This window comes from Larus michahellis, chromosome 4, assembly GCF_964199755.1.
Source record: "Larus michahellis chromosome 4, bLarMic1.1, whole genome shotgun sequence".
In the NCBI taxonomy this organism is placed as follows: Eukaryota; Metazoa; Chordata; class Aves; order Charadriiformes; family Laridae; genus Larus; species Larus michahellis.
In genome coordinates this window covers 92,270,511-92,298,392 of record NC_133899.1, presented here as the reverse complement: position 1 = coordinate 92,298,392, position 27,882 = coordinate 92,270,511, and the positions used below count along the sequence as shown (strand labels likewise).

At 53.3% G+C, this 27,882-nt stretch overlaps 1 protein-coding gene across 2 annotated transcripts in view; it reads right to left on the bottom strand.

The window, feature by feature from the left end:
* KDM2A (lysine demethylase 2A) overlaps positions 1 to 27,882 on the bottom strand; it is a 51,514-nt gene that overhangs the window by 20,881 nt on the left and 2,751 nt on the right. For both annotated transcript variants that reach the window (XM_074586441.1, XM_074586442.1), the window contains exons 4-9: positions 8,061 to 8,199; positions 6,543 to 6,621; positions 5,099 to 5,145; positions 4,566 to 4,744; positions 2,793 to 2,899; positions 2,099 to 2,192 (exon numbers count right to left, since the gene is read on the bottom strand). In XM_074586441.1, the coding sequence (XP_074442542.1) occupies positions 2,099 to 2,192; positions 2,793 to 2,899; positions 4,566 to 4,744; positions 5,099 to 5,145; positions 6,543 to 6,621; positions 8,061 to 8,199 (645 nt within the window). The remainder of the gene's footprint in view (positions 1 to 2,098; positions 2,193 to 2,792; positions 2,900 to 4,565; positions 4,745 to 5,098; positions 5,146 to 6,542; positions 6,622 to 8,060; positions 8,200 to 27,882) is intronic.

The window sequence follows — 27,882 nt, the reverse complement described above, 5'->3', positions numbered from 1 at the left end:
GGCAGCCTTTTTTTACCCCTGGCTCCTTGATGAATTCAGCACTAAATGGCTGACGGTTTTTATCAGAAGCAATGAGCTCTATTCTAATGGCTCACAAGGATTAAGCCAGGAGCGAGCTGCATTTCACTGGGCAAGAGGTGGGACCTGCCTTTGGTAAAGTCTGCACTACAGGATACTTTCCTCCAACGTCGTGTCTAACTTTAGAGTCTTCAGCACAAGAAGGACACGGAGCTGTTGGAGCGGGGCCAGAGGAGGCCCCGGAGATGCTGGGAGGGCTGGAGCCCCTCTGCTGGGAGGACAGGCTGAGAGAGCTGGGGGGGTTCAGCCTGGAGAAGAGAAGGCTCCGGGGAGACCTTCCAGCCCCTTCCAGGCCCTCAAGGGGCTCCAGGAAAGCTGGGGAGGGACTCTGGAGCAGGGAGGGGAGCCGTGGGACGAGGGGGAAGGGTTTTACACTGAAAGAGGGGAGACTTAGTTTAGATACTAGGAAGAAATTCTTGGCTGTGAGGGTGGTGAGCCCCTGGCCCAGGTTGCCCAGAGAAGCTGTGGCTGCCCCATCCCTGGAGGGGTTCAAGGCCAGGTTGGACGGGGCTTGGAGCAACCTGGGCTGGTGGGAGGTGTCCCTGCCCAGGGCAGGGGTGTGGAATGAGATGATCTTTAAGGTCCCTTCCAACCCAAACCATCCTATGGTTGGGATTCTAACCATAGATCTACGATTAGCTTTTCCTAATAATACTAAGCTGAGCTACCACCAGATTTTGCGGCTCTGACTGCATGGATTCAAAAGTACAGCAGCGTCTGTCTGCATTGCCACCCTCCCCGGACAGCAGCGCAAAGCTTCCTCAACTGCAGCACAGCTAACAACTACAGCTAGCAAAAACTGGAATACAAACTCTATTGCAAACCTGTTTTCTGAAAGTTAAGGGAACGAATACAACACCCCTACCTGTAAAGGGAGCTTAAGGTGCAATTCACCCTGCCTACGGGCAAGTGGGACGACTGGCGCCTTCCCAGATCCCCTCCCAGACAGATTTCTTCCAAGTCAGACCCCAGTACCAACACACAGCTGGGGTGACAACGCCCGGTACGGGGGAAATCCCTGCACAATTATAACTGGAAGCCGCTCATCCAGGAACAAACATTGCACTCAAAACGAAGTCTGTGACCAGACAGACTCAAACGTGACGGAGTCTGGGGTTCAGTTTCTGTATCTGGCGCAGAGCTCAGCTACAGGAAGAGACTCCAGACAAGCAGCTCAAATCTCACACTGTTTCAGAGCTACTTCTCACCAGAAACCATTCAAGGGGCGTCATGGTTTCGGTTGGGATGGAGCTAACTTTCTCATTAGCGGCTGCTGTAGCGCGAAGTTTTGGATTTGGGATGAGAAAGAGTGTTCATTGTGCACTGATGGTTTTGGTTGTTGCTGAGCAGCTTTTGCTTTACTTATTAAACTGTCTTTATCTCAACTCAGGTGTTTTTCCTCATTTTTGCTCTTCTGACTCTCCCCCCCATCACAACCGGGGGGAGTGAGCGAGTGGCTGCGTGGCCCCCGCCTCTGGCTGGGGTTAAATCACGACGAGGGGTTTTGCAGCAAAGACCTGTCACTTGCCTTCAGTTCAAAGGCTTCTGCTTTTGAAATCACCTGGTGTTTTAAGGTGACCCCTCACGCATCTGTCGGCTATTTAAAACCCCTGGACAGCTTTGCTTTAGGAGAGGCTCCCTTTCATCTCTTGTTACCTTTCTTCTGATTGCTGCGGTTCCCGGTGTGCTACTTGTGCCACACCAAGAGGTGATCAGCCACGTAGCCAAATGATCTCTCAGGAGCCCAAGGCCCTGGATGAACTGGGTGATTCTACTCTACGCCATTTAGTCTTTTATACGGTTGCCTCAGCATCATCTCTACAGCATGGGTTTTCAGCCTGTGCCCGGTGGACCTCTGAGGGCCTGAACTACTTCCAAGAACCACAGATAAACAAGTTTAGGGTGGAAAGACTTCAATTTGCCATCTGGGACCCGCATCTTCAAGGCTCTACAAGAGAATAGACTAAAAGCCACTCTACTAAAGCACCTGTAACTTTCTCAACAGGGACTGTCCTCCTACCTTTCCCCCTCGGTGGATGTGATACCACACAGAAGTGCCACCAAAGTCCACGTGGAAATCTGTGTAGCAGCCCTTGACACTCATCAGACAGTATCTGTTGGAAAATAAGACGATGATAAAGTGAAAACAAGCGGTGATCCGCATTTTAGGGCGCATAAAATGTACTCAAAGGGAAGGGGCTGCCCGAACCCAGGCCAATGGCTCAGAGCAGTGCCACAAGCCAATCACTGCAGTGCTAAGCACTTTAGCCACAGGGAGGTGGTGGTTTGCAGGAGAGCTCACTTTGCATTTCTATCGCACCCCCACAAAAAGATCTAGTCCAGGCAAGAGGAGAGCTTTTATCCTCACACACCCGGCAGCTCTAGAAACCCCCATGTCACAGGTCTGGCCTAGGGGAGGGATGGGCAGCGTCTAGCAGCTCAGCCGACTCCAGATGTCTCAAGGTGGTGAGCACCGGGAGTTTCCCCAAAGCGCAGCGAGCTCCTAGAAGCCACGCTACCACCCTTCCACACAGCGTTCAGCAGGGGCTTGAATAACTAACTGCCGCGTCCTTACAAGTGTCACCTGCTGAAATAAACAGGGAGACCGTTCCTCCCGCTTCCCCTTGGTACAAAGTGCCTCTCCCTTGGACAGTTTTCTTGCAAGAGACGCTTCGCTGCCTGCCACCACTGGAACAGCTCAGGAAGTCACTTACTTCTGCACCTTTGGGTACTGCATCTCCAGGATAGCATTCGTAGACTCTGTCTGACTCTCCTTCAGGTGTCTGGGCCACATGTTATCAACCCAGTCAATCAAATCCACCTACAGCAGAAAGGTGGGAGACATGAGTAGAGATGAAGGGGGCACGGTAACGCCTTTTGCTACCCCCCAAGGCTGTCCTGGAAACTCAAATATCTATTGCCTGCCCGGTAAGCCCACAGCTCCCACGCAGCTGGGCACCTCTGGGATGCACTGGGGCCACCAAAGCCAGCGCGCACAGCCTCCAGAGCACCACCACGACAAACGACGGGACCAAGGAAGGGAAGGAAGCCCTGGTGTTGGCTGAATGGTCATGATACCCCCCCGCCTTTTTGGCCCTCACACAGCCAGCAACCTTCCTTTTTGGCCCCAACACACTCAGCAGCCTTCCTGATTGACCAGCAACCTTTACTGGTGCAATCCCACAGCAAAGCACTTCGGCCCAGCTGTTCTGAAGCCAGTCGCTGTACAGTCAACCTCTGGATTCACACAAGCAGCAAACACCACAGCAAGATCCCAAGCATGGTACTGGGATGCTGGTCTTCCACTTAGGGGCTGGGCAGGAATCGTGATGCACTGGGCTTACATAAAAAACACGCCGAGCAGCGTCTGCTAAGGTGGGATTCAACTCCCTGAGCTTCAGGACAGCCAGGGCAGGCAGAGATGTCCAGGCTCCCTCTACAGTTAACAGAGAGAAGTGAATGGCCCCCCCAGAGCTGCCCCTTCCTCTCCTCCGACTGCAGAGGGAGTTCAGGATGTGCATCCCATCCATCCCACCTTCCGCACTTCAGTACGTGCAACTACTTTTCCCCCTGCCAAACAGCCTCCTGCCCGCCTTCCAGCACACCTCCAGCCTCTGCTCTCCGAGATTTCTGCACTTTTGCATCAGAAACACACCCCCCACACACACTGCGTAACACTCCGGACACAGGGTCGCCATCCTAACGAGACCGTGGTTTCCAAACACCAAGGAAACCACAAAGCTCACCCAGCATCCAGGCTCTAGCTACTCTCTCAAAACGCAGCAAGCATCGCGGAGCTCTGCTGGAGTTTCACACCTGGCCACGCGCCACGGCAAGCCAGCCCTGCCCTGCACCTCTCTTCGGCCACGACGGGGGGTGACCGCTGGTGCGGGAGAGGGCTCTGCACCAAGCATCAGAGCAGCGGGGAAGGTGGGCCCAAGACTGAACGACAGCCGAGGTCTTGGCGGGCAGTGGAATCAGCTAACGGGGAAATGCTGGAAGCCAGCGTCGCCGTGCTGTCCCCGACACCCGCTGTGGCTGAGCACAAGCCTGACCTCTCTATTCAAACTCAGGTGCTCGTTCAAACCGTGCCTGGTCTTGATCAGCAGCCAGCAGAAGCAGGCTACTTCACTCTAATTATTCCTCAGCCGATCGCTTGCATTTCTCTAATTACTGACAGCTAGCGAACAAGTCAGCTCTCTACAGAATGACGCGCCAGGGACATGACCATGGTCACTATATATAGCTGAGGGATGCACAGGCCGGGCAGCTCCAGCCTGACTGCGAGATCAGCTCCAGCAGATGAGGTCCCAGTCAAACACAAAATCAGCTCCAGCAGCTTCCAGAGCACAGCGGTGACATCCCTGACTCAGCCCATGCATGTTACGAGCAGTCTTCCCCCACGTTCAAGTGCCAGGCTGCACCTCGCCTACAGGGGACAAGCACAAAGGGGAAGACGTTCCCGCGGAAGGAAGAGCCAGGCTCACCGTAGCAGGTCTCTGCACCAGGTTCTCCAGTTTGGTGTGGCTGAACTCCAGGCTGATGACATTGTAAAGTTTCTCTCGCTCGGCCTCCGGTGTCTCGTAGTAGCGTGCCCACTGCGCCATGGACATCTCGATATCCCTCTGCGTGTTCACATCCATGACATCCACCATCCGTCGGCTCCCTGTCAGAACAGGCAGAAGTCACTGGAACCGTCCCTGAGCACAGTCGGCCACCCAAGAAGCGACACTCCAGGAGACATGGGACCCTTCCTCAAGAACCCACCCACAGGCAGGTGTGACATCTTGGCCTCTCCCATAACTTCATCTCCTCCCAGACCCACACTAAAACAGAAGCTGCTTCAGGTCAAACCAGACTCCTCAAGCAGTTGTGATCCACTGGCTCGGGTTCAACCAGCTGGACACTGGGGGGAGCCGCAAAACCAGGCCCCCAGCTTTGATAAACCCAGTGACTCTCCCCATTCCCCTCTATCTGCCCGGGGCGCAGCAGGGGCACACCGTGGTCCGCGGCCACTTACCGACGCACAGCCGCACATCATTCACGCTGAAGTCCGGATCTGGCATCCTGCAGGACAAACACCTTGCTAAAAAAAATCATGATGCGCTTCTGGTTGCGGACCCTTCCCACCTGTAACCCCAGTATTGGCACCCTGAAGATATTCCTTATGCTTCTTTTTTGAAGCTGCGGGTGAAGAGGACGCAACTCGATTTCTGGGGGCGCAGGTCTGGGGTGAAACACTGAGCCCAACTTCTGGCAAGGGACGCAGATCTGGGAGTAGGATATGCCATCTCTAGAGCACGAGCTCTTCAGTGTATGATGGCTTCTAGCAAACGAGCATAAGCAACCCTAGCGCTCGTTTTCAAGAGTGCTCATACGAGTTACCCCAATATAAAGGGCATACCCAGACCAGTACAAGCAGTGTATTTCACTGACACAGCGTAACTACTCCGACTGTTTGTACTGGCATACTCACCCGTACAAACACTGCTGCCACGGGCAGAACGGGCGGGCAGCAATTCAAGCAGCTCTTGACCCAGAGAAATAACTGAAAGCTCAGGTGAAAACCAGCTTCACCCACACCGTAATTCTCAGTATCAAATCCGCGCCCTCCCAAGTCACCCAGCAGTTAAAACTGAGCCCGGCACAATTTCCGATCTAATTCATCGCAGTACGGTACATCACGCGCCGGATGAGGAGCTGCCCATTCGTTCACAGCCAGTGGAGGAAGTTCAGAGCAGCGTTGCTGATACTGGCTCGGACAAAAAAGTTTGCTAGGGCTAATTTATTCCTCTAACTTGTGTATTAACCAAAACCAAAAGACACTGACCCAGCAGAAACACTGGAACAGATCAGGTCTTTTTTTTTTTTTTTTTTTAAGTTTGAGAAAGACAGCTATGATGTTTTGATGTAATATTGCTTGCCTTAAAACTACATCTACCACCCCACAGCGTATTTATAGGAACATCAGAAAACAGCCCAAAGTCTTGCACGAGTACAGCTTTACACTCAAAGCTGTAAACTTTCATTGACTTGCTGTAGCAAGGGAGAGAGATGGCAGTTTAGAAGTAACCGTGTTGGGCAAACCAGGTTGGAATTCTGGAAAATGCCAGAAATACTACAAATTGCTTGACTCTCTGGCAATAGATGCCTATATTACTAGGAAAGAAAGCCAGGCAGATGTTGCATCAGAGCAGCAGCGGGACTTCCCAGACATTGGGTTGAACTGTGATCACCTACGGCCAATTCAGTCCTCTCATTTTAAGTCCAAACAGACTCGTAAGAACAGGATAACTCAGGTGGAAGATACTTCTCACTGCATGTAAAGAACAGCGTGGACAGGACACAGTCACACCACCTCGGCAGAGCACAAATCCAGCTTCCAGGCTCACGTCCCACACAGTGTAGAGAGAGGCAAGAAATCGGGCCAGAGTCACCCACCGTTCTGTGCCCCCAGTACTTACTTTATCCCCAGGCCATCCGAGCTCCTGAAGATGAGAGGGTCCCTCAGGCCGCCCCGCTGGATGTATTCAACTGTGAAGTCTGGCGTGGGGAGACAAGGAGGAGGAAGGTGTTAGGGGAAGACGCCTTCAGAGGACTATAGACAAACTGAGGTTAGAAAGGATCTCTGGAGATCTCTAGTCCAACCCTGCTCCCGGCAAACTGACTCCAGACTCAGATCGGGTTGTTCAGGGCCCTGTGCAGTTGAGAATCACAGAACCACAGAATGGTTTGGGTTGGAAGGGACCTTAAAGATCATTCAGTTCCACCCCCTGCCCTGGGCAGGGACACCTCCCACCAGCCCAGGTTGCTCCAAGCCCCGTCCAACCTGGCCTTGAACCCCTCCAGGGATGGGGCAGCCACAGCTTCTCTGGGCAACCTGGGCCAGGGGCTCACCCCCCTCACAGCCAAGAATTTCTTTCTAATAGGCCCGAGAATGTCCTCATATCTCTGTGGCAAACCTAGCCAGCGGAAGAAATCCCCGTTCCTCGCTATTTCTACACCCCCTCGGAGATTCTGGAACTCTTTTGCGGCAGTTCTGCGAGCAGCATGGCGTGTGCTGCCGACAAGCTTCAGACAGGCCCCCCAGGGCGGGGGGAGTTTGCTGCGACAGGCTGCACCAGACAGGGGAACGGCACGGTTTTTGGTCCTCACTTCCTTAAGAAGCGCACAGCCAAGCAAGAGGGGCCTTGAAGAAATGCTCCTCCCTCACGGTAAATCCTCACGAGGCTTGCGATGAAAAGACATCCCACTGAGACGTACGCGTGGTGAAAGAAAGGGGAGAGATCCCACATAGTCTTTGAATTAAGCATCTAGTAGACATGTGGCTGCAATTACAGGTGCCGAGACCCAGGCGAACCCTCTCGTTCCTGGCTGCCACGTGTCCCAGCAAGCCCGCAGCGCTGCACACTGCCTCCTCGCTCTCCGGATCGGGCGGCTTCCACGCCGTTTCCCACAGGCGCTCCCTGTTTACCCGCTGCCCTGGCCCAAGGGCTTAGCGGGCTCGAGCCAATCCTCCACCAATACGCCTCGCGTCGCCCTTCCAACTGCTCGAGGACTGCCGCAGGACCTGCCGGGGGGGGGGCAGGCAGAAACGTCCCCCTCCTGCTCTGCACAGCTTGGGTTATGCAAGGAAACGGGTTTACAGCAGAGGAAAGCATGGAAGTGGCGTGAACAGCAGTTTTCCCAACTTTATAGAAGGGCGGGGAGTAAAAGGCAGCGTAACGCAGGACAGCGGGAAAAGATTTCATTAATCCTTGAATTTCGTTTCAATTGCCTTGTAACCACCCTTCAAGTTGGTGGTCAGGGAGGCTTTGGGTGTAGTCAGATGCACAAGAGCACATCCAACTGCGATCACTGTTAGCTTTCTACGGAAGGCTCAGGGAAAGGTCATCTCCCACTGGAGAAGTGGCCAACCACAGCCGGTGCCTGGTCACCGACAGCAGTAGCGCACACTGCAGCACAGCAGTCCCGAGACAAACCTTTGCCTTCCATGAAGACCACGAAGGTGGAGTTAAACTTGTTGGTGGACAGCTTTTCCTCGAGGTCAAACGTCCTCTTCCCTTCGATTTCATCGTCGGAGATGCCATCGTCCTCGTAACGCCGCCTCATCGTGCCACGCTGAGGAGAGAACAGACCGGGAAGGTAAGAGTTATGGACCAGGAGGAACAACCAGTTGGCTTCTTGGAGCCTCAGCTCAGCCTCAGCCAGGGCTCCAGGGAAGGATACACACTTCTGCTCCCAGAGAGGAGAGACCCTGTATTACTGCAGTATATTATCCACTAGGTTTCTTGCTCAAAAAGTGCTGTGGGTATCAGTTTTCAAAACACGCCAGAGAAGATCTATTTAGGCAACGTCTGTTCTGGATCCAAAACACACCACTGAAACATCAGATCCGCTCCTCCTACAACCAACAGACTGGTGCAAGTCCGGCTGTACGGGAGACAGATAACTGGCTCCTAACGAGTGCTAACACAGAAACACGGGAGGAAGGGAGATAGTTCAGTGTAACTGGGGCAAAGGAAAAAGAATCAGTTTCCCATTTTTACAGGTGCAGCAGCATTCCGCTGCGCTGGAGGTAAAGGCACTTGTGAATTTAAATCCCGGCCAGAGCACCAAGTGATAAAGGTAAGGTTTTTTTGCTGAAGACGGTTCTCAAGTTTTCATCTTTGGCTGTGCTTCGGTACACAAAAGTTGATTTATTCCCCTGTTTGTGTGCGGGGGAGAAGCAACCCTTTTCTTAGAGGGTCTCACAAGTACATCTGTACCGGGATTCCTGACAGACATCCTCTTCTAGCATTGCTGGATCTGGAAGAAATTATTGTCCCCAGCTGTTAGCCACCCCTCCAGAGACCGGCCGCGCTCCGGCAGAGCCGTCCGTGGGAACGCTCCCTAAATCCCCTCAGATAAAAGTCAACCTGGTCTGAATTAGCCAAGCTGACTTCCCCCAATTAGGGATGCTCCCGTTATAAAGCAGTCGAACACACCAACTGTTGTGCCAGCAGCCGGCCCCGGGGACAGGATGGGGGGCAGGGGGTGACGCAGCAGCTACTGTCACATCTGGGCCTGGAAGCTGGCACCTGTCCGCGGCAGGGAGGTGCAGCGGCATCGCAGCGATGGTAGCGGGGTCACATCCCCGGGGATCCCACACCACTGGGCCCGGCCACGCACTGGGATGCTGACATTCGCCATTGCCGGCGAGGTGACCGATGGCATCACAGCCTCCTGCGAGTTCGAGAGCTCTTTTTCCTCCTTCTTTTAGGGTCTCCTGGAAAAAGGGAAGGGTGCCCTTTCCCAAGTGAGGGCGCACACCTCGGACTCGCCTCCCTGCGCTCTCAGCAAGCTGCGGATCCCCCCGACATTCAGCACCGATTGGGACTTTGCCCAAAGCCGCTCTCCGCTCCCTTCCGTTTTCCTCCCCCAGCCAAGGGTACGGCAGGGCTTGCTCCGACCACATGAAGTCCCAGGAGCCAGGAGGTACAAGCCCACCTCGCAGTGATGGTGAAAACCCCTGAAAGGGTTTATTTTGCCCCACGGAGTCAGCTCCGGCCCTGCCTGGTCTCATTTGCCTTCCCCTTAACCCCTGCCCTGCCTGCTCCCCCAGCCCATCGCACGCTACGGAGCTGAATTAAACACACCCGGGATATTTTCCGGCCTGGCATCATCCATCAGTCTGATCACGACGTTGCTTCGATCATCCCTCTCTTCTTTTTAATCTTATCTATTTCAGCAAAGAGAAAGGACTCTCCCATACAGATGCACCGCTTTAAAAATACTTTTAAAACTAATGAGTTCAGTGCAGGAGCACGTGGGGACACTCGTTTGGAAAAGGGACTGTTTTTTCCCCTCCCTGTGACGTATAAGTTTAGCTTCACGTTTTCAAGAAGGCTGATCAATTCAGAAGTTGTTTCCCTACCACCGAGGCAGAGCAGCTTTGCCTCTCCCGGCTGTTAACACCTCATTAACTTCATTGAGCTTTCCAATCGCCCCCCCTCCCAGAAACCTGTGCACAACAGGGGCACAAACTCCTCACCTGCAAGGCAGGAACAACAGGCTGCTCCTGAACGGGGTATTTCAGAAGGAGCCCCAAAACCAACACTCTCCAAGGGCCCCGACAACTGAACAATCCGGAAGAGGGCTGCGTGTTCGCAGTCCTTCGCCTTAAGCCACCCACTAAGCAGGGAGAGCAAAAAGGAGTACTTTCTTTCACCGTTTTTAACAATACAAAGATAAAACTGATTTTACTTACAGGCTTTCATGGAAGCATTTGTACAAAACACACAACGATGCTTTAAAAAAAAAAAAAAAAGACAATAAGAGGTACCACCAGCAGAAGCCAAGCGGCGTATTCCCGGGAAACTCTGAATTTCACACTGCCAGGGCCGGACTGAGAGCACCAAGGCACTGGCTGGGAAGAGCTGCGGGGCGGCAGGGCCGTGCGTCCCACTGCTCCCAGCACAAATCCAGGGCTTGGAACTCCCAAACCCTCCGGCACGCTGCCTTTAAACCGAGACCGGCTCTTTCGAGGTGCACCAGAGCTTGAAGTTAAAAGACATAGAGGTATTCCTGGGAGAAGAGATCCTGGCTGCGTTATATCGGAGGGCGAGCACACCTTATAAAGCAATTTCCCCTTAAAAAAAAAAAAAAAATCACTAAATTGGTTAACAGTTTTAAAATGAGGGCACAGCGCGGGAGAGAGGGGTCCTGTCCTGTACAGGATTTATGGATACAAGAGAGAGCGCCTCACGCTCAGCGTTTGCCGAAAAGCCCGACGGTTTTGGGAAAGGCTCATTTCAAACGCAGCCCCCCCCCCCCAGGCAGACCCACATCCCGGCTCGGCAGGTGTCTGGGAGGATCGCCCTGGCACCCCACGTTTGTGCTGAAATCCAACAGCTAACCAAGGACTGGGCCAGACTTCCAGCTCCTGGGAGGAACGGAGCATCTCCCTCCATCCACAACCCTCTCCCCACATCTCACCTCCGTGCCGGTGGTGTGAAACAGTCCAAAAGAGCTGCTTGGGAGGGATGCAGCAAGATGCCCATGGTGAGAGAGGATGGAGCAGGTACAGCTGATGATGGCTGAAGACCTTCTTTGGGTGCCTTGGGCTCTGGGCAGGGGCAGGCGGAGCCCTGCTGGCCCCACCTTTAGGGCACAAGCAGCTCCCATAGGTCTCAGCTCCTGTTAACCCATGGGAGACCTTGCTGAACTCCCCCAGGCAGCACAGCACGCACAGGCAGCGGCGAGGTGTTCATCTCTGGGGGCCAGAGCACCGAGGGCTCTTCTCCCCATCGGCCCAGCTCATCCCTTCTTCAGGAAGAGCCATTCGCTGCTGTGTTTGTCCGAGCTGGGGAGGGAGAGCCCCGACAAAACACGCTCAGAGGTGTGCCAGGCAGGATGCAAACGCAGGGTTCTCCCACCGGCCAGCACACAAGCCCAACAGGGGAAAAAAAAAAACCCAACTGGCCCAGCTGATTCCAGCCCTACATGCACCCACAGACCCTTCCTCACCACCTCTTGAGCCCAAACAGCCCCATTTGCTTGGACAACCACAATTCCCACCCCAGAACCATTTCAAATCACTTCCGCCCTGAAGAACGCTGCGCGAGGGCGCGGAAGGTTTAGGTCCTATGGGCAAAGACGCCAAGGAAACCCGATTTGTAGCTTCCCCTTTATATTTCTGCGCTGTCAGAGAAAGTAGAGGAGGTCATGGTGCTTCCTTGGGCTTGTTTGGACCCTTCGCTGCGCAGTCCCCTTCCAGCTGAAGCGCGTCTCAAACCCTGCCCCGTGACGCTCTCGATCATCAGCTGCCTGTTACAGTTCCTGCTGGGACACTGCTCTTACTGTTAAAACAGGAGACTGAAGATGTTTTCGCAGTTATCTTATTCCTTACTAAAAATCACACCAGAAAAGTTCAAGGCACACCTAGTCCAGGCAAGGATGCCAATAACCTTGCAGCATGGCCAGCTTTTCACTCACCCCCAGTCCCAGGCGAGCCTAAGAAAGAAGCCCCAGGACTAGTGGCCCCAGTAGTCTGCAGGTCTCACCAGGTTTGGAATCGGGTGGGTGGTGGCACATGGTGGGACCAGGCTGTGGTTTGCGTTTTGACCCGCTCCCTTACTCCAGACACTCACTTCCAGTGGGCAGGTTTTGGGAAGAGCCACTCTCCTGGGCACAAAACCTCACAGGATGAAAAAGGTCTGCCACGCTAAAAAACTGGCCAGAGGCAGCTATCCCCAAACTAGCCTCTTAATAACTCTATATTTGGCTCCCAGGCTGGAAGTATAAGCGACGTTTCGGGACCCTTAGGTAAGGTACACAACTGCATTGGGCTGAAACTCAGGTGCGTCCCATTTGACCATGAACCTGTCACCTCGGGAGATCCGGGCTGGAACACTGCTCCAGCCACGGGTGCTGTGACCTGCTGCAGCCCCGTTTCGAGCATTTCTCTCACAGTAACGAGCCGCACGGGTCAGCGGCAGCACTCGCTCAAGGACACCAGCGGCCTGAGAAGCTAGGTACAGCACAAATGCACCGATAGCGCAGGCAGACAACCGACGTACTGGGAAAACCCCTTTTCTGCCATCACCTCGCAGAGATCCCGGCGTCCGGCTGACGTGCTCAGGTTTCCTTTATCCGGGTGGAACCTCAGATGGATTAGCTGGCTTGTTCCTACAGCTACTGCCAGGATGGGAAGGACAGGGTGACAGGCAGAAGTTTCACATGGTTTAAGTATAACTACAGCACGGCTGAACAAGCACCCTTGGGAGCCTGCCCCAGACCACGACCGCCGCAGCCACACAACCCAGTACCAACCCAGCGCCAAGCTCGGTCTGACAGCTCCCTTCAGAGATTTCCTTCTGGAGTGGACGCAGTTACCGCCCCGCCAGACTGGATGCCACATCAGGCATTGTCTGTCCTTCTGGAAGTGTGGCAGCGAGCCAGCACGGGCTCTGGATTGTGTAGGCCAGCTAATTTAACAGAATTGCGACCACATGGCCAAGGCCTGATCCAGATCCCGCTGACGCTATAAGGTGGATGCTGCACTCGTGTTGGGGGTACAGTCCCAGCACAAAAGCAGTCCCACCAGGACAGAAGGACAGAGGCTGAGCCTGATAAACTGTCGGAGATGCTGTGCAGAGGAACTCCTTCGCCCTTCCCCATCCACCCGCTCCCTCCCCGTGCCCTGTCACTGCTGCTGCTCCAACGCTCGGCCGCCCCAGTTTGGCATTTGGGCCCCAAAACCGCTTTGTGTTGGTTAATCCTGAGCACAAATTACAGCTTTGAGGACAGATCCCGCTCCCACCCTACGTGAACGTGCAGCAAATCATCCAGTCACTCACCAAACAGACTGGGAGGCTTTATGACCAAAGAAACAGGACGTTTTAGAAGATGCCACTCCACCAGCCCAACCTGCCGTGGACTCGCGTTACGCAGAACAGCAGCAATACAAAGTTTGCCTTACTCCAGCTAATCCACCCATGGACCCGCACTGTGGGATCAGGGAACCGTTCTGACTCCTTTTCCCCCCGATGTTGTTCACAGCACCGGCTCGGAGCCAAACGGAAGGCGGCCACACCGCAAAGGTGCAAATACGAGGAAACGGGCAGAAGCGCCTTAAACTCTAATCCCTTTACAATGGGGAAACGGGGATGCAGAAGGAAAGGGTCGCCTCCTCCAGCCGAGCAAATTCCAAAGTCTAATGCTCCTGTCATCAGCACAGCATCAACTACAAAACCCGTTCCACGCTCCCAGCCAGATCAGCTTTGCGTGTTCCTGTGGGCAGGGAAGAGTCTGGCCTCCTAATTCGCACAGCATGTAGGAGAATGGGATCCCAGTCACGGCCGAGGACCCAAAAGCGCTGCCACAATACAAATAGCTCCCATCAGTTATACAACGCCTCTTGCGTACTGGGCCAGGGCCACAGCGCTTTCATGTCATTGTTGTCTTGGGAGGGTGGGGAAAAACAACATTTCAGTGCGCGCAGAGCAGACAGGAGGGAGGAAAAGCTTCTGCGCTTCCAAACGTGCGTTTTGGGAGAGTTTTCCCCTCCTGGAGCCTGCAGCTTCCTCACGGCAGTTACACAAACCACGGCTCCCTAGATCTCAAAGTTGGGTCTCCATACTGGGCTAGATGTGGTCACGGTGCAAGCTTACGCCTTGTGTAGGGACACTCCAAGACCCCTTTCTTCTCCGATGTGCTTTAATCCTCACCTGCCACGCAGGGAATTGCTACCCAGTTAAACTGAGCGGCTACAGGCGATACCTGCAAAGGGCAAGAGACGTGCAAAGCCGTGACACGCTAATGCCAATCTCACCTTTCCACCAGCACACGCTTTGCGAGAGCTGTAAAATCCTCCCTCCACCACAAAGTTTGATTTCTCTGGGAGAAGCCTGAACCTTTATCCCGCAGCCTGTGCCAGGGCCGGGTTTTGGCTGAGTACCCCTGCCCAGCAGATTCCTACAGCCCTCCTAACTCTTCTTTCTCCTCCTCGGTGCAACTCCATCCAGATGGGCCTTGCCAAAGCACAGCAGCAAGTCACAGCCCTGGGCTCTTCGACTAAGACTGCTTCTTCCCAGGGGTGGCTCCACTACTAGGAATTTTTCCGGTGTCAACTGTCAGTTCAGCCAGAGACGCACGACTTCCAAAAAGGAGATCAGCAGTCGCCCCCAAAACTGCCATCCATGAGAACGTCCCAGATGAAGCTCAGCCCCAGCAAAGCAAGGGGTAGTGTCAGGCACGTTACACATGTATCTATCTGTTGGACAACCTTAGAGTTCAGCATTAAGCAGGGATATTTAAACATGGCTTCTTTTTTGCCCCCCGGCTTTGTGATCTGCGTTTGGATTCTGGCATTTTTCACCCTGATGAGAGTTTTACTAAGGAAGAAGAGACAAGCAGTCCAAAGCCTTTCTCTCTGTGTCAGGCAGGGTCAAGATAAAGGCAGTTTATTCATCCTCCAATGCCAGCCAGCCAGCAATTCTCATCTAAGATAGCTGTCCTTCACCATTTCTTTCTGGCCCTCTTGGGTACCGTTCACTTAATGTAGGAAATAGGAAGCATGAATATTAATCCTGTGGACGGCTCCGGTGCTATCCCTTCTACTCTGATCCCTTCACCTGCAGTCTCCTTCTCCCAGGAATGCCGGGGGAAGCGCCTTGTGCAGCTCCACGGTGGTACTCTTCCAAAACCCTTCCTTGGACACCTCTTTCCATCAGCAAGCGCTGCCTCGATGGAGCACGGCTACCTCTAACGGCAAAGGAACTGACAGTCGGCTGAAGAGAACCAGAAGACTACTCTCCTGTGGGGTTTTTTTTGAGAGAAGAACGAGTACAAGGTCACATTTGAAAAAAGAACAGGCCGTCCTTTTGCTGAAAGAGCCTCACATATTTACAGAGTGAAACCAACAAACACCACAGTATTTTAGTCGCTTCCTGCCCCGTCTCCTGCCATTCCCTCCCTGATCTCCCAGTATCTCCATCTCCCAGTCCCCAGGAAGCCTCCTCCTGCTGTGCCACAGCTCCTTCCTCTTCAGGAGAGCAGAGCACCCCTCAGTTTTCCTCTCCCTGTGCCTCCTCCCCTTTGTCTGCTGTTTCCAGAGCAGCTTGCCTGGTTTGAAGCCTCCCACGACCCTCCCTTATTCTTCTAGATGAAAGATGTTGACCTGAAGAATGCAGTCACGTTTCACTCCCTTTTCTTAACTCCAAACTCCCCTCACTGCAGGTCTTACAACATCTACCTGGCTCCCAGCGTACGTGTAGAGCAGCGTGACTTACCAGGGGATCTCTCTCATCCACCAGTTTCCTCACCGGGTGCCTCCTAGCCACCCATCCCTTTGTAGGTTTACTTTGCTGAAACGCATCCAAATCGGTAATAAACCGACAAGCTCAACTCTCCTCAGTTTATGAATTTAACTTCTCACGTTTTTTTTTGTTGTTGGTTTTTTTTTTTTTTTTTTTTTTTTTTTTTTTTTTACATCAAACGACTACGGCTTTTGTCTAGGTAAGTTCAGACCGTCGACAGCCAAACTCGTGGGTGGGCGTTTTAATCTTGAGCGAGTACCTGTGGCAAACAGCAGCGTCCAGAATTCAGTCTCCAAGACACCGTACTGAGACCCACCAGGAATCAAAAGCCGCGTGAGGTCCGTTAGATCAGTGGGAAAGGGGCCCGTTTCTCTGGGAAGGCACAAGGCAAAGGCAACCCCTGGCAGGAGGAGGATGGACAAAGATGGAAGCAGCAAGGCAGACCCAGGGCAGAGCAGATGCCAATGCCAGCATTGAGTACGCAGGGAAGACACTCCCTTGTGTGTATTTTCAGCTACAGCGCGGAGAACCAAGGCACAAAGATTATGACACCCAATCAGCAGCCTGCCAGGTTACCGCTTATCTTAAGCGCAAGAGCTTTACCTTTCTATATTCCTCTCCTCCAAGCCTGCACCTCCCACTTCAGCTCCCAAGTCTGGGCTCCAAGCTCTGGTCCCCACGGCCACGTTATTTGTGTTCCTCTCCGCCGGCAGAGAGGCTCTGCCCTCTGTGCCTCCCATCCTTCCACCACTTCACTTTCTCCTCCTCTTCCTCCCAAGCGTGGGAAGCAATACCTAAACCACAACCCCTCCTGTCACCCTTGGGGTACGAAGGGTCCTCCGGAGATGGGCCCGTGCCATTCTGTTAATATTTTGGCTCTGCAGAACCATTTGCTTTGCCAAACAACTGCCAGTGCTCCAACAGATGATCAATAAAGCGGTCCTGGGCTCCCTAATCCCCCAGTAGAAGGAGTAGGGTCCAAAGAGAAGGCCATAATGCCCCAAGTAAAAGATCCAGGACAATCTGTCAGTGGCCACATCTGTCTCAGGGCCAGCCCAACATTAGGACAAGCCAGGAGGTGGCTAATTTTAGCAGCTCTGCATGCTCTGTCCACCAGGGATGACGATCTGGACAAGATGGCCATACTAAACTAACTCTTTTGCTACCTGGTTTCACAAGAGGAACCCACGAACTAACCCAGCAGGCTTAACCCAGGTTAAATCACAGAATTGTCTAGGTTGGAAGGGACCTTTCAAACCATCGAGTCCAACCATCAATGCCCCCTCATCATCAAACGCCCCTCATCATCTCCTGTCTCTCTCAAGAGCTGGAGAGCAGAACTGGTGTATCCCAGGTTGAACATTCCTGGGCAAAGAGAGACTCAAAGCACCAGGCTGAGGAGTGAAGAGGAATCTACGCAGAACTGGAGCCCTTCCAGGCTTCACAGCTCCAGGAGGGATTCCTATCACGAGCAGGGCTGGCAGCGTTTCAGAACGAGCAGGGAGAACGCTTTGGTTTGCACTTTTGGGTTACGAAATTGGATGTACACAAGGAATAATTGGGGAAGTGGAGCAAGGCTGAAAGAGGCAGGTGGGGAGACGGCAGCAAGGGGCCAAGGAGAACTCCAGCAGCTGCCACTGAACCACAGGCTGACCAGCCACAGCGGCAAAACCACGAGACAGGGGAACGTGCTCGAGCAGATCACAGATGGGCAAGTCTGGCAACAGTCCCAAGAGGGCAACAGTGCTCCTAGGAAAGGATACGGCTTCTCACTCCAGTCACTTGCAGCACATTTCCCGTACAGCCACCATCCCAACTAGCTTTTACAGCACTACTAGCCCTCAAACTGCCAGCCGTAGCATCCTAGTACCAAGACAAACCCTGCCTGGATTCTATAAGAACTTAAGGTAGCTCATGAAGGACCATCAAACCCTCCACCATCCCACCTTTTAGGACTGAACACTGATCCTCTGAGCCATACAGTCTGCGTTGAAAGCCACTCTTTGACGTTTAGCTTTGTTGTTTCTCAAGTAGACTGAGCAAACTCCTTTAATTACCTCTCATCCCTCCCAAACCAGAAGAAATTAAAGGAAAAAGCCTGCCGTGTAGACCCCTTTCCCTGCCAGGGAGTCCACAGCCCGTGTGTTATGCAGTCAGATAGACGAGCATTACCAGCTCCGCTGCTCTTTCTGCTTTGTATAGGAAGGCAACAGAGCATCCCCAAAACGAAAAAAGTAAACCAAACTTCTCTGAAAAAGACAGGCTTGACAACTACACACGTTTAACCCATTTTCCCACTTGGGAAAGAGCGGGCCGTTTACCTCCAGGCTGCTGAGCCCACACACAGCACCGGGCAGAGACCCAGCAGAGCTGGCAGGAGGGACACACGGAGCCACTTGCATTCGGGGACAGAAATGCAGCTGATCTAGCACCTGTAGGTCAGCTCTACACAACGTCACTCCTGGCTGGGACAGGCAGTGCACCTCTCTGTCCACCATACGGTGGGAGTTCAGAGGACTAGCGTGGATTTTTCGGTGGGGAAGAGCTCACCCTCCAACTTTCCCAACATCCCAACCCCGCTCTGCAGTAGCCTGGTGCTGGTCCCGTCCCATCACACAAACTGAACGAGGCAGGACCGCAGGAGTACTCGGATAGCAAAAGCACGGGAAGCTTCGGGGTTTGCACTGAAATTCCTGCTAATAACTAATTCCTGACACTGTCCTTGAAAGAGAATAGCAACAGGCTGCCTGAATTGCGGGCGATGGGGCCTAGGGTGCTTATGAAGAAGGAAAACAATGCAGAGCCATTGGGATGAACACGGACAGCGTGAAACCATCTACTAGGAAGGAGATTTCCTCCTTACTCTGCACTGTTACACCATCACTGCACGCACTCCCTCCCCCTTTGCTCCACAAGAAGCTCAGTACTTGCCCCTTCCTTATTCCAAATGGGACAAAGGGGGTCAGGAGTTCAGTGACACATGGAAATATTTAAGCCCAGGGAATCAGAGACACTGAGGCAGTCTAACCCTAAAGACCCAGCAGATATCGCCAGCCCTCTCCTCCTTTCTGCTTCCAGCTGCCTCAGCTCAATCCCAAGATGACAGCTCCTGAGAGCCAGGGGTACATGGGAGAACAAGGGGGAAACAGGGCACTCTTGGACTGAAAAGCACAGGCCAGCCTCTTTTTAAAAAAAAAAAAAAGTAAAAATATAGGCTTTTCTGCCCTTACACCTTCTGACTGTTCCTCCAGCATTCGCTTCTCTGTCTCTCCAAGTTCCGCAGCACCGCCTCCCTTCTCGCTCACCCTTCAGACTTTCACCGCTGCCTCGTGCAAAGTTAGACAAGGTAAAGAGGCAACATCAAAAAGGGACCATTCCCTTTCCATGTCTCGCTCACAGCGAGAACGCGCCTCACTGGTTGGGATCTGCTTCTCTAGATAACAGTTCTATCAAGCAACATCCCGATCCTTGCCTCGGTGCCTTTTATCAGGCCACCTCTTCTCCCAAACTCTCTTACAACTGGCTAAGACATGACAGCACGACTCTGCTCACAGTTCCCAACCCCGAGGGCCAGCGCTAACAAAAACCACAGATGACGATCACACCCCGGAGCCTCTTCCTTGACATAAAAGGGTGTGGGGTTGTGTGCGGGGGGTAGTTTTATTAAAACTCTTGTTTGTGTGCAGTGTGATAGCTAAAACACGCGAGATCCAGGGAAAGACAAAAAGCAGCCAGTGTTTAACGTACTGTAGGGAGCAAAGTTTACCGCTCCACTCACCACCTCGCCATCAATACGACCCGTTCTAGTCAACGGCAGTAAAAATCACCAGTCCTTTCCCCCCACCATCTCACTCACACACATGAGCACATCACGCCCAGCGCTGTGAACCGCACCTCAGCTCTTCGGGCAGCAAAGATGCCACCCAGATTTGCACCCTTCCAAGCACCCGACCTGGGCGGGAACACTAGAGAAAGCACACACCCCATCTAACTGCTGCATCTAACTACCTTCTCTCACTGCCCTGCGACCCTGGGTAGATCCCAGCCCAAAACCTCCCCCGGTTCAAGTTCCTGGGACTTCCACAGGGATTCACAGTCCCTGGACAGGCAGTTCATGCTGTTTACCACCAGTACTGTTTCTACAGCAACAGAGATGCACAAACACGGACTCACAGAAAGAGAGAAACCCTGTCAAACGGATCCATCTCCTCTACCCCATCAGGGGGTCACAGGTTACACTTCGTCCCCAGGTTTATCTGAACCGTCTCAAATGCCAGCAAGAAACGCCGGCGGACAGCTATGCATCTTCCTCACCTGGTTCCTAGGAGTTGGGAAAAAGAGGTAAACAAGGAGGCTCAACAAACAGAAAACTCTGAGTTCAATCACATCCCTACTGGTCTCTCCAGATTAAGCTCCAGGCTGTATGAGCAGAGCTCCTCTAGCATCAGGGACCTACAGCAGCTCGTTCTTGTTACACCATCCTGGAGCCTGTGATTTCCCCATCGCATGAGCACGGAGAAGTGAAAATTAGCCAGCGCGGTCCAACCGTTAGCACGCAGGCTACCTCTAGCTGGGTGGGGGACACACAGCACAGAGCATTTCCTAACTGCCCGAGATACAACACGGAGGTGGCAGAGCATTTGCTCCCTGAGCTGCTACTTGGCAGCACTGACGTGACCTGAGAGGTAGTGAGTTGGAGAGGCAGCAGCACGAACACGCTCTCGCTACTCCTTGGCCCTCAAAAATCAGAAGTCATTAGCATCCTCGCCAAGGGAGATCTGCAGGTACCTGAAGGTGGGCAGCACGGGGAGTTCAGACCACTGCGGAGAGGGAAGAACACCACCGAAGTTCCCTACGGTCCCCGAGAGGCTGACACCCTACCCCCTAAGCCCACCAGAAAAGGAATTGAGCCTGGACCCGCACAAGCACTTGTACAGCAAAGAGTTCGGTTTGCAGCTCAACTGGCTGGAGACCATCCGAGACGAAGGTAGCTGGCTTCAGATTCTATTGACAGGCTTTTTGATGATGCATCTGTACAAGCGCAGTCACAGATAGCTTCTTCTTAGCTTCAGCTGAAACGGTCACATCCCATTTTCCAAAGGCAGGCACGTGCCTATCCGCTGCTCCCCTCCCTCCCCAGCTCCACACGGGCTTCTTCTGTCTGACCCCCACCCCATTAATCGAGATCCCAGGTTCTCCAAGCCAACTGGAGATCACACTTCCAGTTCCGAGATACACACTCCCCACCCTTCTTGCCTCCCCGTGCTTTTGACAGCTTAGTATCTTTGATATCTAATTATAGGCCCTGCCATCCTGCCGCAGGCTTTGCTCTTCCCCTTGGCTCTTTTGCTTTTCCCAAGGCAACCAAGGAAGGTCATTCTCTGCTCTCACGTCCCTCTCCACCAGGGCCAAGAAGGGGCAAGGCATCCAGTGGGGCAGATCCGCTTGGCTCCGACGACTCCTGTTCTCTGAGCACACAGGTAGGCACCCCCAACCAGCACCCCCAACCAGCTCCTGCCACAGGATCGCGCTGCGGCCGCGCTGTCTGCGGCCGCAGGACCACGTGCAGCGATTGAGCGTGGTATGCCACGTTCCTCCTACCTCTTCCACTTGCCTTTAACTTCTCCAACCCAAATAAAAGCAGGTCAAGCATTGTGTAGGAGAGCCTGTGAACTAATAAGTCAGCTCCGGGAGCAAATCGAGCTTTCCAGAGCTCAGGCTGCCCGCTCAGAGCTCACCCATCATTTCCTCCTCTGGAATCAGCAACGCTCTTCCGTCATCAGCGCCAGACATCTCTAGCCTGAAGACAAGTAATTGCTTTCCCTCAAACATTTTCAGAGGACAGTATTAGTGCACCACCTTGTTTCTCCACCTTCTGGCCATACCACTACTTCCCCCACGTGCGTAATTTCTCCCCAAAACACAGCCAGTAACCCATAGACCTCCGTCTGGGTGGCTCCTGACCTAATCAGCCAACAATAAAAAAAGTACTGGGAGCACTGGGACTGCTCTCCTATCTTGTTAGTGTCACCTCCGGCTGGGATAACCCTGTGAAAACCTATTCCTGCTTATTAGCAGGAGACACAGATGCAACTTGCAAATACTGTTTGGTAACTCAAAGCAACTTCAAGTGCTCCTGCGCTGTCTGGCTCCCTGCTCAGTCGGCGCTGCAGCTTCCAGGACACACAGCCAGGCCTGGGACAGTAGGAAACCAGCAGAGGTAAGAGATATTTACCTCCTGCGTTCCTCTCTGCTGACACAGGACATCATCCAGTTGGTTTCAGGGACGTATTCTCCCAGGGACCAGCACACTCTTGCATCTCAGGATCCAAATGCTCACAGGGATTTCTAAAGCTTTCCAAGGAGAGCCTTCAGTTGCTGCTACCTTCCACCAAAGAGCTGCCCAGATCAAATATGAACAGTCCCTAAATTATTTAGAGCTCAATTATTACGCCTGGGTCATTTGGAATGACTCATTTGTAGTGTCTTCAGTTTGAGGCAGAGGCATGTGGGAGAGATTAATTACCCTACTTGCACAGGTCCTGTCTAGACTAGGAAATAGAGGTGTGTCCAGCAGACCAGCGACATTTGGCCGGACGGGGTTTCACACAGGGCACGTAGCAGACAAACAGGAGTGAGCATCGCTTGACAGGGTACAGGGGGTTGCCAGTGCCAAATTTCAAACGGAGGGGTGATGTAAAGCCGCCCAGAATCCACCCCAGCGCACGTGGCTTGTCCCACGTGTCAGTACCACGGGAACTATACCGGTAGACTCACCCCAGCACACACGGACGAGTGCCAGGTCAATGGGACCAGCCCTGGAAAAGCCAGTATCCAGCAGGACTGGCCTGCGTCGAGCACACCAAGATGTGAGGATGACAGACGCCTGCAACTGCAAGGGATCATTACCTGGTAGCGAGCGGCATCGCAAGGAGTAGGAACAAAAAGTCAGGCAGAACCCGATGGAAAGGCATTAGTGGTTGCATCCCGCTGCTGGGGCAGTGTGAGCCATGCAAGATAGAGCAAGGGCAGCTGCTTGACCGACACAGGGAGGGCAAATAGCTGCGTCGTCCTCTTCACTACCTTACCAGCCATGAGCAGTCCTGCCAGCCCACAGCCGGCACCCTGCTGACCTCCCTCTCTCAGCTTTGAGGCCATCTATCCCCTTGACGGTGTGAGGATGAGGGCTGGAACTTTGTCACAAATGTCACATGAACGCCAACGTGCCTGGGCCTTCCTGGCCAGCGGGCTACGTCCTGCATTTTACATCACCTCATCCTGCAGGAAGAGTTTGGTACCACCGATATGAACAACTTGGAAACCACAAGATTAGAGGGGCTGTGACGCTGGGCACCTGTCAGAGCCAGCCTTGCCATCCCCGGTGCCACTCCACACCACGGTACACACGGCGGCAAGAGAAACCTTTTCCTCCACGCTCTCCAAGCTTCATCCCTCAGCAGATAACTCCACATACTGCAAAGCTCACGTGAACTCTTGCCCGGGGGATAGCGTGGACACCAACGTGTAAAGACAAGTTTGCTAACTGCTGTTTACAGGAGAGGCCTCAGCTTTTGGCTGGTAGGGACAGGCAGAGGCCTCCTCTCAAATTTCAGGTAAGGATCTGACCAGAGGGCAGGGCAGGGCAGTGCTAATGCAGGACACAGACTGCCCGGAGCAACAGGAGAGACAGCATTTCGCATTCTAGCTCTCCCCTCACCTCACAGAGCTCTGATCAGCGGCCGCGTCTCCTCCTCCACTGGCCCATTTCCCTTCGTGGGCGTCACACCAAATCTCCATCAACCAAAACAAGGATGTGACTGCACCCAGCCAGGGATGGTCACTTGGGGCCCAGGCACCGCAGTACCTTCAGCGTGAGCTGTGCCCGAGCCCCAGCGAGCGCCCGCCGCCCCGAGGGAGGGTGCAGCTCCACCGCGGGCTCTCTCCAGCAGCAGAGCCAGTTTAAGAGGTTCCTACCCCACCCTGTCTTCCCCATCTCAGGCTGCCACCTCTCCAGTCCCGTCAGGTTTGCTGGTGGAGCTGCTAGCTCACTAGCCCAGCAGAGACAACAATTTGGGTTAGATTTCCACACCCCCCCCCACCAACAACTTTCACGTAGAGCATGATCCACAGTCTCCCGAAGCAGCGTTCGGCTCAGGGGCATCAGCTCCCGAGGCACTAAGAGAGGGAGGGAGAGAACCTCCTAAACCAGCTCCGCCACACCGGCAATCCCAACTCGGAACCACACCCTGAGATACAGACTGCTGACTTGACAGCAGCGGCGAGACCACAACAGGCAGGGTTTATCGTTAGGGTACTGGCACCCTCCCGCTCTGCTCCCCCAAGCCATTCCGACCCGATCCAACGCCACTGCCCCTTCGCTCCTCACCCGGACTGTTGTCACTGAAAGCGTACGGCACCGCTTCAGTGACGTGCTAACCCCAACTCGTAATTGACAGAGTCTTGCTAGTCTTAGTTCACAGCAAAGGCCTGGCAGAATTAGCCCTGGAGCAGACAGAAGGCGAGATTTCCTCACACTTCCAGCACCCAGGAATACTCAGTGACTTCCCTGCAGAAGGACGGGCAGCGCGTCCCGCTGAGGAACCCTTTGGCAGCTCCACACATTCCCACAGATCTGGATGGGTAGCACACAGCTTTGTGCGCAGTAAGAGAGTAAGTTACTTCTCGCTGGGGTAAGAGAGAAATCCTTCCTCGGCGGAGCACCGGGCACGCACTCAGTGCTGCGACAGCAGGCAGGAACACCTCACCTCAAGCACATCTTTAGAAAAGTGTTGGGTCAAACAGCTCCTTCGGCAGCAGTCTGCAGAGATGCACCCGTCCGTTTGCTGAACAGCTTCCCAGCACCACCAGGAGATTCCTTCCCTGCTGATGACCCCGCGCAGATCTAACCTTACCAAAAAATTTAAGTGACACACACGCAACAGTTTCTCCTCAGACTCTCAGACGGAGATCCTGGTGAGTGCTGAGGAGGCGCAAGGCAACAACGTACTCTGGGAGGAAACTGCTGGAAAGCCTGAACGAAGCAAAGCACCTGAGCATCGCAGCACCAGACGGACTGAACTCCTTTTCCTCCACAGCCAGAGCTGCTCCTGCCTTTAACAAGCCCAGGCTCCACTTTCAGGTGCCCTTGCCCTCCTCGCGGGGAGCTGAACAGCTTGGTGTGACACGGGCTGGGTGCGACCACCCAGCAACAGGCAGCGGAAGACTTCCAAGTCTCAGAGAGGGACCATGGCATTGTTAGTGCCAGGGCTGGACTGTCACCCAGGCCGCAGGACACAATAGAGCATTTCAGCTCCTCGATTAAGGGCCTGCAAAACACACATCTACAGCGTATAAAGCATAAAGCCAGCACCTCAAACCCCAAAGTTCTGCCTCGTTGCAGAGCTGAGGAGCAGCAATATAGATGCAGGCTTAGTAGAAGACTACTCGGCAGTGCCTGACAAGTCCCATCCTTCACTACTCATGGTGCAGGGAGGCCCAGCTGAGTCTCTGGGAGAGGAACATGGACATCCCTTAACCCGCTGCCGTGCAGCTCACGCAGTACCATCCGCAGGCTGCCTTCCCCTATCCGTGTCAGCCTCCCAGAGTTCGCCGGGACACAGCTTCTTCCACAGTCTAATTGTTTCAGACAGGTGCAGGACATCCCCCCAGCGACACCCCTGCGTCCAGACCAACTCACCCAGGCCTTTATAATCTTGGGAGTTGTGGATGTAGAGCCCAAACTAGGAAGCAAGCACAGTTAGAGCAGTGCGACCCACCTAATGTAAGTGTCATTATATTCCACAGGGACGTGTGAACTGGCAGAGAATTCTTGTAGGAGCGTGACTAGATGCGAAGCAGAGGTGAATTCCTCCTCAACTCCCCGATCTTTCACTGATACTGACAAATCCATTCAGAAAACATACATAGACCAGATTTTTGTGGAACCAGAGGAAGAGAACAGTATTGCTCACTAAATAAAAATAATACAAAATGCTCAAGACCCTCTAAATCCTGATGGAAACCAGTCTGGTTTTAAGGCAGGGGTGACGCACCGAAAGACGCAGACGGTGTAACTACCCTGGCACACCAGATTGGAAGCTTCTCTTGCCATCTCGGGCCACTGGTACCATCAAACCATGCTACTCGCACATGCAATTAATTCAGCTCATTCACCGCTACAAACTATTCCGGTCAAGGTTGTTTGACTGGTAGGACTACTATCCCACTTGGATTTTATTTATTTTAAATATATTTCTTCTTTTGCTATCACATCCACGTTGATCCTCCGTCACACAGGAGAAACACAGCTTACAGCAGGAGAAACACGCTGTACTACCAACTACCTGTTTTTTCCCCTGCCTAGAACTTTTAATGTAGGCATATTAAAACCAACTCCCAAAAACAAGGCATACGTAGGAGTAGGATATTCAAATAAGTCATATTCAGCACTTTTGTCTTCCCAGATAATTCACCCGTGATACCTCGTTCTGCAAGGGCCAGAGACACTAGCTAAGAGAAGGGCTCCCAACATTTCAAAGAACACATACTGGGGGGGGGGGAGAATAAAGATAAATCATCTTTTTAAGGTCCTTCAACAAGGGAGCTTCACTGACACAGCAAAAGAGTGTAACAAGCTGGAAGTTTCCAGGAAAAGCGAAACAGGAGGCATGACCTAAGGCTCACCTACCACACAGGGGTCATTCATGCCTCCTCTCGGCTGCAGGCCAGCAGAGACAGCACACAAGAGGCCACAGAAGCGCAGGTGAGCCTCATCCTCTGCTTGCTGCCCATGTGCCTTCCCAAGCCCCTTACGCATGCAGCTCATCAGCATGCAGCCAGTTATCCAGCTTAGCACATTCTGCCGGAGCCCAGGCCACCTACACCAGGACAGCAACTCCTCCCGATGATTTTTATTTATGAGATTACAAGCATTTTTAAACCGGTAAGTTCCTGGCCGCTCGTCCTCTTCACCTGCCTTGTCTGTTTTTCCCCAGCCATTTTGGGTTACTTCACCTGGTCAAAGCGTAGCTAAGATCGTAGTTTAACCAAAATCCGACGCCGGCGTTGCTTCCAACAGAAGCTATCCTGCCGCCCTGACTGCTGGCTACAGAAATGGTCACTCCCCAGTCAAACCAGCACCTTGAGCTGCGTGCCGCACGGTTGTGGGAACAAGTGTGTCAGGACAAGGGAGGAGGTGGGACCGCTGTTTTTGGCAGATTAAAGCATCCACCGAAGCACTTGGGGAAAAAAACAAGCCATCCTGAAGGGCCCACGGATGTATTACAGTTTGTTTGTTTGGGTGGCTTTTTTTCCCCATAAGCACCCTCGCAAAAAAAGAGAAAAGATTAAAACCCACTTCAAATCAGAGTCACTTCAGGTTCACAAAGCCGGCTAAGGCGGACGACTATAAAAGTATAGATGCCTGTCATCAAATCATCGAGCGTGAGAATCCTCTCTGCAAAGAGTAAACATGCAACAGACACCAAGCAGCACCAGAAAAGGAGCACACCTTCAGTAAACCAGGTGTTCGGACAAACCACGGCCTATGCGGTACCCTCCTCTCCACGGGGGCCAGTGCTGGAATAACCATTTCTACCCTCACTAGAAGATTTTCGTCTCTAGACCACCTCCAAGGTGTGTGCTGGCTACAAATCCCCAGCCCCCTTTCCATGGCCAGGCACCCAGCAGCAAGAACCGCTTGCTCTCGGGGGCAAAGCTTAATGCCGAGTCCACGCTCCCTCACACCAAACGATTTCAGAGTATTAAAGGATAAGGATTTACCTTTACAGGCACCACCTCGAAGGTGTGGGGACACACACTGCTGTGACTCAGAGAGGCTTCAGCTATCGCAGGGCTGACACCCACCCTTCCCAGGGGGTTTACAACTACCTCAAAACCACATGAAACCGTCCTGTAGGAGACGCAGCAGCTTCCCTCCTTCCCCGGGATCGCCGGGAATATCACCTCAGGCTCTCAGAGCAGATACTCCCAAACTGCTTACAGT